The sequence below is a fragment of the Maniola hyperantus genome, chromosome 13, assembly GCF_902806685.2.
Source record: "Maniola hyperantus chromosome 13, iAphHyp1.2, whole genome shotgun sequence".
Classification (NCBI taxonomy): domain Eukaryota; kingdom Metazoa; phylum Arthropoda; class Insecta; order Lepidoptera; family Nymphalidae; genus Maniola; species Maniola hyperantus.
Genome location: NC_048548.1, coordinates 5,921,935 through 5,935,201, shown reverse-complemented (window position 1 = coordinate 5,935,201; position 13,267 = coordinate 5,921,935). Strand labels below are relative to the sequence as shown.

At 35.9% G+C, this 13,267-nt stretch overlaps 1 protein-coding gene across 1 annotated transcript in view; it reads right to left on the bottom strand.

Annotated features, from left to right (window-relative positions):
- The window catches only part of stg1 (stargazin-like protein), an 86,043-nt gene extending 72,776 nt beyond the window's left edge, over positions 1 to 13,267 (bottom strand). The window contains exon 1 of the mRNA XM_069502693.1: positions 13,036 to 13,267. Coding sequence (XP_069358794.1) covers positions 13,036 to 13,111 — 76 coding nt within the window. The 5' untranslated portion in view covers positions 13,112 to 13,267. The remainder of the gene's footprint in view (positions 1 to 13,035) is intronic.

The following is a 13,267-nucleotide window of genomic DNA, read 5'->3' as shown; positions in this document are numbered from 1 at the left end:
AACTTTCAACGATCACAATATTTATTCGGGATCCGGAGTTCGTCGGTCCGAAGTTTTATGTAACCAACAAATAATGAGCCGTAATAGCTTACTGGTTAAGACATCCATCTGGTATTCTTAAGCAATTAAATATCACTTGCTTTAACGGTGAAGGAAAACATCGTGAACCTGCATGCCTGAGATTTCTCCATAATGTTCTCAAAAGTGTGTTAATCTGCCAATTCGCACTCGGCCAGCAGCGTGGCGGACTATGGCCTTCACCTTTCTTATTCTAAGAGGAGACTGCGCTCAGTATTGGGCTTGCGATGGGTTGATCATGAAGAACCATAAAAATTGAGTACATCAATTTCTTTTACATGTTGTGGGAAAACCCTAAATAAACAGAAAATCATAAATGTTGTATAGAAGCAGGCTTTAATTGCTTATCCTAGGAGCTCATCTCCTGAGGATACTCCGGTGACGGCGCGAAACATGCGTCGAGTGAGCGAGTGTGTTTAGTAGTGGGAGGGCGGGCGGTGCATGTCGCATGCTGTATGTTGCACCATTTAGTGCCTCGATAGCTCAACGGTTAAAGGAGCGGACTAAAAACCGAAAGGTCACCGGTTCAAACCCCACCCGTTGAACTATTGTCGTACCTACTCCTAGCACAAGCTTTACGCTTAATTGGAGGGGAAAGGGGAATATTAGTCAATATGATAAACTTGGCTAATATTCTTTTAACTAGAAAAAAAAATCTGTTTCAGCGGATTATCGCAAATTAAGCTTTTGGTTCATTGTATAGAAAATCGTAGTTAATTCAACAACACAGATTATTTCTTATCATTTAATTTTAGATTTGTTATTTATAGTTTTTTCATGTGAGTAAGTGCCTCTAGGCCTAGTGGCACGGCAGACGATTATCTTACGACCAAGATCGAAATTTCTACATTTCATCTTTCTTTTTGTAATGCAATTTTATTCAACAGCTCAAGTACATCAATGCTACAAAACTTGCCACTCACTTTGCCGAGGTAAAAACCGCGACAAAATAGTAAAAAGTCACTGTCGCACTGATTTTGCTTGGGTTGCTGAAGTTTAATCAAGCTCTACTTGTAACCATTTTTATCCAAAGATATCAAGATCAGTCAATAAACCCAATAACTGTGTAAATCATATTCATGATATTATGTGTGAAACGAAAGATTATTTGAATTATTTCACAAATCATTGGTTTCTGTATTGGCACGTATTATATTCCACGTGAAATGTTCCCAGTGCTATAGATCAGTAAATTACTGAAGCATTTTCCAATCCAATATTCGTTTCATCCAATATGCTGCTTTTATTATCAATTTATAGAGATTATTCGTGTAATAAATATAATAATATACCTATGATATCGTTCAAATGTAAGAAATATTAAATGAAATTACATACCTACTCGTATGTTGACTTAATTTAAAACGTGTACTCAAATGTAACTAATATTAAAGTAACAATTAATTTTCAGAATATAATAATATCCAAAATATATACAATCTATATACTTATATCATAAAGGCGTAAAGTTTGTAAGTTTGTCTGTAGGAAAGAATCTCTGGAACTACTAAATTGATTTTGAAAATTCTTTCACCAGTAGAAAACTACATTATTACTGGCAGTGACACAGGCTATATTTTATTTTCAATAAATTAGAGATTCCTACGAAAATTGTAATAAGCAACCCGTGCGAAGCCCAAACCCTGGCGCGCTCTCCAGCATTCTCAAAAAAATCAATAAAATTCAGTAGAAAGGTACGTTCTAGAGACAAATAAACTCAAGTGAGTAAATATTTCCATGCCATTGCGTGGCAAATGTAGTGATACCATTTAAGTAAATCGTAAAACATGTTGTGAACCTACATTTGAGCAAATAAAGATTGATTTGATTTGATTTGAATATCTGTGTCTGTTAGTTTGCCAGATTTTCGTTAAAATGACATGTGTTATGTAATGTAATAAAAATACGATGAAACTATCATTGTATTATTTAGGTATTTTGTTAAAGTGCAATTTTAAAACCACCATTTCTTCAAAAATCTGGAAAACCACAGACACAGATACAGGTAAATTTTTAAAATGGGTCCAAGTATACAAAATTTCACTGAGTTTGATTCAAATCAGAATCAAACTACTAGTCCTTTTGGAGCGCACTACGAAATAAAGTCCTCTTGCCTACTAAGTATGAGTAAGTAACTGACTGACTGACTGGGTACTAATACTAATAGTTTTAAATTTATTTTATGGTTTAACGACACCTTTTAATGTAGATAACGGGCTATAACGTTAGATTACCATTATGAGACAAAACATCAGAAATTCTACCGAGCGAAACAGCTAGTTATATAAATAGCAATTACTTTTAGCACAAAGGGCTTGTAATAATAATAAATTTTGTGTTCCATCCTGAATACTCTAGAAAGCTATTCAATATCATAACTATTTCAGTTATCGTCAAATAGTGTGGATGAAAATGATTTTAGCCCCGAAGCTTCCAAGTCATTTGTGTTCATTAGATAGTGTCCAATAATGGTATGGCGAAGCGGAATAGCTACGAAAATGGTCGCAGAGTTTTGGCGTAGAGCATTGAAAGGGGAGAAAATGTTTTATCCCCAAGTAATAGTTTTGGTCTACTTTGGTTCCCGATGTCCTATATTCTCGCTCGAAATTTTATTCTTAAAGAACGGCGTAAAACTGTAAAATCTAGGATTAATTCGTACCTATCTCAAATCTGAATAACATAAAACTAAATAGCAATCAGTGTTTGTTTGTATATTCACTTATAGCCTCTTAACTTTCTAAGTGATTTCAACGCAATTTTTACCATCTTTCAGATCTTTCATGAGGATTTGAATCTTGATTTTTATTATTTGTTGTTAAAGCTGCAACAGAAATACACACTTTGTAAAAATTTCAACTCGCTGCTTATTACGGTTCATGAGATACAACCCGCTGACAGACGAGCGGACAGCAGAGGCTTAGTCCTATTGGCACCCTTCGGGTACGGAACCCTGAAAAGTAAAATTAAGCTCATAAAAGTAAAGTGTGATTATCGTGCTGAGTAGTAGCAGTGGACAAAACAAAGCGTTAGCGTTCACAACACAAAACAAAACCATTCATTTAAATCGAGGTTTATGTTTTGGACACCTAACGATTCAAAGCAATTGTATCTAAATGTTTTCGAGAGCAGAACTTTAAGTTAAGCAAAAAATACTTTGTATTCTCGGTATTATAAGCATTATTGTTGGATCTGTGCAGCACGAATTGGTGGGTTGTTTCGTAATAAACGCAAATGCATCAACTCTTGTGTCAACCATCGTGCCTGAAGCATATAATATATTATGTGCCTGAAGTACGACAGAGTACCGCCACTTGCCTCGCGGCCGGAAGCGAAATCGATTCAACGATTTCTACGTGGATTGTTATCACGTGGGAATGCAACGATGTACTTATTATGACGTCATTGGAAAGCCGTGCTTTTCTATTCAGATTTACATTTATTAATTTCAACAAAAAAATCGAATTCAATGTTGTTTTCTTCGTGATCGTAAGTGCTTGACGACTTGTCTGAGCACTTTACATTCCTCAATTAACTTACATCCTGAATATGCGTAAATGAGGTTCCCCTACGTATCCCCTTACAAAAGTAAGTCGAATTGTAATTTAATTATAGTCAAATTATAAATTAAAAAAAATAGTTTCGGAGTTTGAAAGACTTCTCAATTATCTTATGAAGTATGTTATGGGGCTCGATGTAGTACGGTACGGTATACTTCGGGCTGCCAAGACTAATTATCATTTCAACCCATCGTGCATCACCCGCCCACTACTGAACATGGGTTTCCTCTCAGTATTTTTCATACGGAGAGGAGATCATACCGGTGTATTTGTACTGAGATCAACACATGTGAGGCGAATGTGGATGCCCGATGCAAAGTTGATACAGTTTTTACTAGGTACTCGTTCATTTGGGCAAACATCTATGTACTTATACATAATTATATAACAGTCCACATAATTAAAATATATAGTTATGTCTAAAATCGCTCAAGTAAATACGCTCTTAGTAAAATAATTGAGCGGTTTTAGACATAACTATATAAGTAACTAAAACCTCTCAAATATAATAACTATATTTTGTGAAAGTGTTATTTTATTATTTTTGCTTATAGCTTCAAAAGAAATATAAAATATCCTGCGTTTTATTGCTCAGTAGATAAACTTTATGAAGCCTAGACTCACATTAAAGTAACAAGTACTCGTACAAACCATTTTAAAAATTATTGGCTGTAAAATAGTCTAGGAAACATCATGTTGATTTAAAAGACCTATTCAATATTATTTAATGATATGCCACTCAATAATGTACGCTTTTTTTTGTCTCTATTGCCATTTATATCTTACAGCTGCCACTTTGGTTTTCTAAAAATGTGGCGGTCACCACAATTGCAAGCAGATAGCGTTAATCACTCATACGAAGAAGTCAATCAGCAAACACTGGATACGAACCCAAGCCTTGACTACTCACGACGCCCTCAATAGATGAAAGCACGGGTTCTTTCATCGGAAATGAAAGTAGAACACGCAAATCTGAATCGCAATAACGCAGTGTTTAGTAATCTGCACTATACATATATAGGAGTTTCAATATACAACCGTCGCGTCGGCCCAGCTGGCACTACCGAGGACCACAGAGTACAGACGCTCGGTGGGAGATCTCCCTTTGGTACGGTCGAGCCTACACATCGCATCCGTATAAAAACAAAACCCGTTTTATAACCGTTGTACAGTTTAAATGAATCGATCGACACCCCATTGATTAAAATTTATACAGCTGTTGGAATGCTTCGAGGGTAAAAAGAATCCCACACATACATAGGTGTGATAGCCTAGTGGTTAGGACGTCCGCCTTCTAATCGGAGGTCAGGGGTTCGATACCGGGCACGTATCTCTAACTTTTCGGAGTTATGTGCGTTTTAATTAATTAAATATCACTTGCTTTGACGGTGAAGGAAAACATCGTGAGGAAACCTGCATCCCTGAGAGTTCTCCACAATGTTCTCAAAGGTGTGTGAAGTCTACCAATCCGCATATGGCCAGCGTGGTAGACTATGGTCAAAACCCTCACTCTGAGAGGAGACCTGTGTGACCTCTCTGTAGTGAGCTGCGGCGATGAGTTGATTATGAAGATGATGATGATGATGACATACATAGGCAGATAGGCGTAAAAATATAGCCCTGTCTTTTCTGTCTAGTAATTACTGCACCGATAAATCAAAGTTTTTTTTTTATACTTAGGATAACATATATACATAGGATATATGATAGGATCAAACTAATAGTATATTTTACCCAAACCTTATGAACTATTTTTATCAACGTCATTTACAGTGCAATTTTCTTGCAATTGCAATACATACGAAATGATATAAAGTTCCCTTGCAAAGCTTAACCAAACCGCAACAAGAACAATAGGAGTACCAAGCTACCATCATTCAAATGTCGCAGCACCGTAAGTTTGAGTGATCCAGGACATTCTCAGTGCTCGACTATAGTGGAAGTAACTTAGCAGAGCAATTATTTCGGCAATGCCACTTCTTAGCAACATAATTTCTATTAAATATCAATCTGTGTGCAGAATGTTGTACAAAAAGTAAGCGGTCAGTAAGAAAGGTGTGTTTGATTCCTGACTTGTGTATGAGATTTTTGAAAACGTGTGATACATGTTTAACACCTATTTGACGCTTGTTTAATGTGTGTTCAATGCGTGTTTAAAGTGTGTTCAACTCGTATTCACGTGTTTAATAAGTTTTCAAAAAAATATTACATTTCATCTCTTCCTTATATTATGGCCATAAGTTGTGACCACATTATCAGAGCAATACTCAGTGCTATTTTTTAATTCTCTTCATGATACTTACTGCAGAACTCTGTCAAATATTACCGTCACGCTTTCATAATTTAAGTGTGTGTTCATATTAATAACAATTAAATAATGATAAAAAACCGGCCAAGTGCGAGTCAGGCTCGCGCAATGAGGGTTCCGTACTAAATTTTTTTTTCGACATTTTGCAGGATAATTCAAAAACTATGATACATAAAAATAAATAAAAATCTGTTTTAGAATGCACAGGTGAAGACCTTTCATATGATACCCCATTTGATATAGTTATCTTACTTAGAAAATTGAAATTACTAATTATTAGTTCATGACCACAATTAAATTTTTTCGTGTGATCTAACCCTAAACTCACGGTTTTCAGATTTTTCCCCAAATGTCAGCTATAAGATCTACCTACCTGCCAAATTTCATGATTCTAGGTCAACGGGAAGTACCCCGTAGGTTTCTTGACAAACAGACAGACAGACAGACAGACAACAAAGTGATCCTATAAGGGTTCCGTTTTTCCTTTTGAGGTACGGAACCCTAAAAACACAGGACTAGTTCTATAACTTAGCAAGTTTATGTTCCCCCTACTCGAGTAATATTTCCAACTCGGTCGCGCTATTACTTCATAACTTTTACAATACTTCTACCACAACTGCATTGAGTATACATATTTCATACATATGACCTCTTTTATTTTGAAAAAAGCTTTTACATACAAAGCTAAGCAATAACTATAGTATACAAATAGATTACGAATATAATAATATAATTAATGCTAAAAGTACGTGGATTTATGTGTATAGTACAAGATAATATTATCATAATATTACGCCTATATTCCTCATACTCAGTAATGATACTGTTTAGAAAAAAATTAAGTTTGCCAGCGGTCGTATAAGCTAATATCTCACTGGGACACCATGGCAGCTCCACCGGTCATGTCACTGTGGTGTCTTGAGCTACCAAAGAAGAAATACCGGAGCAGACTGGTGCCCTAGTTAGTGAGACAGTGCCAATAGGGCCCTTATTGATGTAGCTGACCCACGGCCATGCTTCCTCTTGACTGGTGCGTTCACCTTTTTAGATTTACCGCCCTACTAATAAAAAATTACGCACTATTTCTATGATATGTAGGCACATTTTACGTGTGCTGTGCACCCTGCACCATAAATAAAGCTGGCACAGCGTACCGCGCCTGTCTGAAATGTATTTTTACCGCAATTTTAATACCGAGTTCTCCCGCAAGTCTGACCTGGGATAAAAGACGTTTAATTGAAGGCATTTCCAAGGGCAGTCGCAAATCGCGCGTTCCCGAAACGCATGACTGCATCGCTTCTCGCTGCAAAATGTCGGTAAGTAAGCGATGCCAAAGACATTAACACGCGAAGTTGGTACGACTTAGTTAATTTTATGCCGTTCACGGCTACTTTAATTTCTCGCTCCGCTGATAATTTTCTGGCGCCCGCACCCATGGAGAAAATCTCAGTAAAAGTTCATCGTGCAATATTATTCAAATGCAGATGCTGTACACTGTCTGGTTTAAATGTTTTGTTATTACGTTTTCTCTTTTAATAACAAAGACTTTAACTGTGACTCTGATACTTTTATAGGAAACCTGTTTCTGCCCATTTTTATTTAAACACATAAAAGCTTGCATTGAAATCTGTGTTTTTGTAAAGGTATATAGAGGTAGAAATGACATTCGGAACCAGTGGCAAATTCAGTAACGATTCAAAAGCACTTGTAAAAGTTTGAATATAAAAAAATCCATTTCTATTTTAGGAGAAATGTAGAGATTTCTTCTAACGTATAGGTAAGTAGAAGTACTTCTTGTAAAGATAACAAAAATAATAAACTTTTTTTAATGATAACAACATCAGTTTTCTCATTTGTCAATTCTCCAAAGACGAAATCAGTATTAAGGAAAAACAGGAAAACCGTTTAAAAACAAAGTTATGGCATTTAATTTTAAGTTCGGAAAGTCTTTTTTTTGTGTTGCTTTTTCGTGCCTTATTTTTATTGTACCTACCTACCTATGTACCTACTGACCTATACTTAAACTTCCCCTATTTATTACTCTATACCACTATCCATAATCTATAATTCTATACTTCTATACTATAACATTCTATAGAAGTAAAGTGTGTAAGTTTGTTTGTAGGAGGAAGTCTCTAGAACTACTGAACCGATTTTGAAAATTCTTTCACCAATAGAAAGCTACATCATTCCGGAGTAACATAGGCTATATATTTTTATTTAAAAAAAATTAGACATCTCTACGAAAATTGTAATAACTTACCGCTAGAAAACGGGGCTGGGACGCTAGTATTATTATAAATGCAAGTGTGTTTGATTTTGGGTTTATCCTTTAATCAAATCTTAACGCAGCAACGTATCGACGTGATTTTTTGCATAGCCTGGCCAGGCCACTTTTATCCCGGAAAATCGAATCAAAGAAGAAATGGATTAAAAGGACTTAAAAACACGAAGACGAAGGGGCGGGTACCAGCTATTTCTATTATTTTTAACAAACTTTCATTATGTTCAAAAGAATAATTTTACATTATGCCAGGATGTTTAAACACAAAGAACAAAGAGAAAATGTCCTGGGCCACGATATTGTGACTTTAGCGAAGCCGGATAGGTTATTTCCGTCTTCATACAATGACGCTTATTTAAATTTCCTACGTAGGCAAACATAAAGGTAACATAAAATATTTTGTAGTAAAAAAGTTTCAAACATTTGGAACCATGATTCTGGCATTACTTACATAATATTTGCTAAGTTTTATTTACATTTTCCGTACACAACATTTTAAACAAATTGTTTTAATTTGTGATATTATTTTTCACACACCTTTGAGAATATTAGAGAACTCTCAGGCATGCAGGTTACCTTATGATCTTTCCTTTCACTATTGAAGTATATGATAATCAATTCAATTCCTTAAAACTCGGAAAAGTTAGAGTTGCGCGCCCAAAATCAAAGCCCCGACCACGCGAATAGAAAGCCGACATCTTACCCACCGCTCTATATGACAGATAGCTTACACGTAATTTCCTAGTTAAGATTGGAGAAAGATCGATTGAGTTAATTATCTTATTTCCATTTGTCGTACGCGAAGCTTTGTTACCGATATGAATCACTGAACGCGTTGCTATAGAGATGGCACTCATTTAACGCATATTGAATTTAAGGGGCTGAAACAAACTGGACGCGTGATGGCATAAAAAGTACAAAAAGGCCCCTTATAGGTTCTGAAATAAAAGCTAAGTAGAAGTTTAACTTGAAATCACGCATTGAAGCAGCGCTCTTTACATTTGCCTGTCATTGCCGTCACATGCTGGAGTTTAACGTTTCATATATTAACTGTATACCTTCTAATTAATTATGTAAAAAAAAAAATACTAGCTGATGCCCGCAACTTCGTCCGCGTGGAATAAGTTTTTAAAAATGCCTTGGGAACTCTTTAATTTTCCGAATTAAAAAGTAGCCTATGTCCTTTCTCGGGTTGCAAGCTACCTCTGTACCAAATTTCGTCAAAATCGGTTGAAAGGTTGAGCCGTGAAAAGCTAGCAGACAGACAGACAGACAGACATACTTTCGCATTTATAATATTAGTATGGATGGAGTTTGTCAAACTCGAGCTTTTTTGCCCCCTTTATCCCTTTCCCCTCCAACTAAGCGTTAAGCTTGTACTAGGAGTAAGTACGACAATAGTGCAAAGGGTGGGGTTTGAACCGCCGACCTTTCAGATTTCAGTCTACTCCTTTAACCACTTTAAAACCTTTAAAACCTCTGTATAGCTTTAGAGCTTCTTATACTCTTGTATCTCTGTACGCTTATAATTGGACGTTCAGTTACATCGTGCTGTAATCGCGCGTTGTGTGTGCTTCATACTTAATCGGCGATTACCAAGGGTTCGTCTCAATCAGGGAGGATTAAGAGATTAAATCCTTCAGTTGATACTCACCCATTAGATATATTACATTCTAATGACGAGGTATTCAGTAACTTGGCTCGTTTGCGTGTCATTAATAAAGGACTGCCCCTTGCCAAGTGAGATTACAGTTTATAAGCCAGGCCAAAAAATAAAGAGAAATGACGACTTATAAATAGCTCTGCACACCTTTAGTGTGCAGTTTTGACTTAAATAATCTTATTTTTTATATACCTAATTAATTTGCTTATTGTATACTTACCTAAGTATAAATATTTACTTATTTTAATTTTGTATATTAAAAGTTACGTCAACGAAAACGTCTTTACTGTGGTGTTCAATGAAATAACATGTATTTGTTTGTAAACTAACTGGTGGTAAAGTATTGACGCAGGAATAGATTCAACTTCACTGCGATAATTTTAGGTAGGTATGCCGCATGCATCGTTCAAGTTCCAACACACGACGCAAATTTTAATTGGAATGGATGCGATTTTTTGCGTCAAAAATGTACTTTAAAATTAATAATATCAATTCTATATAAAATACTAGCTTATTACGCGACTTCGTCCGCGTGGACTACACAAATTTCAAAACCCTATTTCACCCTCTTAGGGCTCTTGTTTTCAAAAATCCTTTCTTAGCGAATGTCTACGTCATAATAGCTATCTGCATGCCAAATTTCAGCCTGATCCGCCCAGTATTTTGAGCTGTGTGAATATATCAGTCAGTCAGTCAGCCAGTCAGTCACCTTTTCCTTTTATATATTTAGATTATACTTATTTCGTTTGTGACCCAACATTTTCTTTTAGCAGGCTCGCATATTTTTTCAGTTTAAGTATAATTATAAAATCTTTTTCAGTCGTTCATTTTTAGAAAAGATTTTTCACAATGTCTCGAAAACAAAACTCGAAACAATTTTATTTTGTCATCAAACTAAACAAATATATATGTGTCACATTTAAATACGCGGACAAAAGTTTCGTCACTAACGAGATGCGAAACCATGAAAATATTATGAGAAAAAGTTTGTAAGCCAAAGGACCTGAGGCAAATAGTCCGGAGTGAGTGCGTAATTATTATGACGTATAAAGTCGCGTGTAAAAGCTTTCGCCACTTTTATTTCACGACTTTATTTTAACTATCACATAGCTGATGCCCGCGACTTCGTCCGCGTGGATTTAGGTTTTTCAAAATCTCGTAGAAACTCTGATTTACCGGATGAAAAATAGCCTATGTCATTCTTCAGGTCTTTAACTACACCCATCCAAAAATCACTTCTCCTTTCAGAATGAGAAGGGTTTAGGCCATAGTCTGCCACGGTCTGACACATAATCTGTCTGATTGGAGGTGTTTAAAATATTGTTGCGTCATAGACTCACTGATTATCACTGACTATAGCTGTTTGAAGGACTGATAAAATAAAGCACAGTCGATAATTCCAGACAGCCATTGGAAGACCCACCACTAGGTGGGACGACGACATCAAAAGAGTCGCAGGGATCCGCTGGGATTCAAGCGGCATAAGACAGTGGTATGTGGAAATCCCTATAAGAGACATATTTCCAGCAGTGGATGTCTGGCGGTTGATAATGATAATGAGTTATTCAAGACCACTGCATTTCATTTGTGATCACAGTGCCTACCCCACAAAGCAGTGTGGTTAGGTACCTGTTATATAAGTAGGAGTTCCATTGTTTCATTACCAAAGAGGTGAATTTGGGAATCCATAGTTTCTATATTTGTGCAGGTCTGGTGGGAAGATTCAGCCGTGGTTATAGTAACCACCCTACCTGCCGGCAAGGTTTTACCGCCAACGACGATGGCGTGTAGAATCTGATTAGGGATAGGTATATAATAGCCTTAATGAAACTGTCATACCCAAAGATGAATCAAATACTTTATACACTCATACCTTTCCAGACTAGTTTACTTCTATCGTAGACTAGGTACATCTTCAATAATTATCACTGAGGTAAGACTGAATACCTATATCAAAATAGAAATAATATGTAGGTAAAAATTTCAAACTCAAATTATACTTACTTTTTGAACTACTTTGTGAACAAAAGAATTGGTAATCGATACCGGAAAATGCGAGTAGGTACCTAATCTAAACGACATGAAAACGATGCGGTCCATGGAATTTAATATATGACTGGGCAAAGAAGACAAGGCAAATATCTGCAGGCATATTTAGAAATCTACAACGTAAGTTATGTGTAACATCCGAGATTTCCTATACTTCTCTGTTTATATCTGAGGTATATACCTATAACAAAATTCCGTAAAGCTTGGCATTTTTTATTTATATTTTTATATAATCGTAAGTTTCTATCAATTGTTAGAGACGTGCCGATAAATTTGTTGGTCAAGTAAGTAGGTACTCAAAAAGAGCTTGAATGGCGATCTCGCACCGGAAAGCGCACCGTTGCAGACCACCTATTATACGGACAGACAACATCAAACGATTTGAAGGAAGACGCTAAAATAAGGTGGTATAAGACGTATGAAAGTTTGTACAATAATTTTCTGCGTTGGGCGTCTGTCAATTGAAGACGATGAAGTCCTACCTAACTATCACTAACCTTACAAAAATAAGGAATTATTTAAGGCGCAAGGTGAATTGCGAAAAAGTGGAAAGTTAGCCACGTGCCTGTTCTAAAATGTTACAAAGTAAACAGAACTTAATCTACTCTACGAAATGTAAAAATATTATATGTGTGAATCAAATCGAAAAAGAAGTGTAATATTTTTGTTATGTGGTTTTTTTTCTAATATTAACATCAGGTATTGTTGGAGATAAAATTCAAATTATTTTGCAACATTTTAGAAAAGATGCGTCGGCGTTGCTTCAGTTCATCTCTCCCGCAGTTCACAGTAGGGATAATAAGTGCTATTTCAGACTTCTTAATAATAAGGTAAGTAAGTACTTACTATAAATTGAAAATAGGTTAAGAAATATCATGTTTACAAACAAAATTTTCTCGCTGATAAAAGCTTAAACTAGAATTTATACAAACGCACAAATTTCCTTGAATGAGCACAGAAAATAAGTTTATTTTTATTATTTTTCGACGAATGGAGTAATTTTCTTTTCATTCATATGAAAATATTTTCCCCTCGCAACTCTCTAGCATGAGAATATAAAAAAATAAGTTCATACACACGAGAAAATATTACTCACGCTTCGTTAGTCTCGAATCTCTGTAGCCGGTGGCGCCACTTGTATCTTTCAATGCGGTAGTGGTGTGGTTGAACATTTTTGACAGCAAAGCCGGAAGCCCTACACTAATTACGCGTCGACCGCACCAAAATAGCGCGCGCTACCTACACGAAACATCGTTAAAACACGTTGCAGATTTTATTCTGCATCGACCATTGGTCTATAATAGCCAAGAAACACAGACACGTAAAAT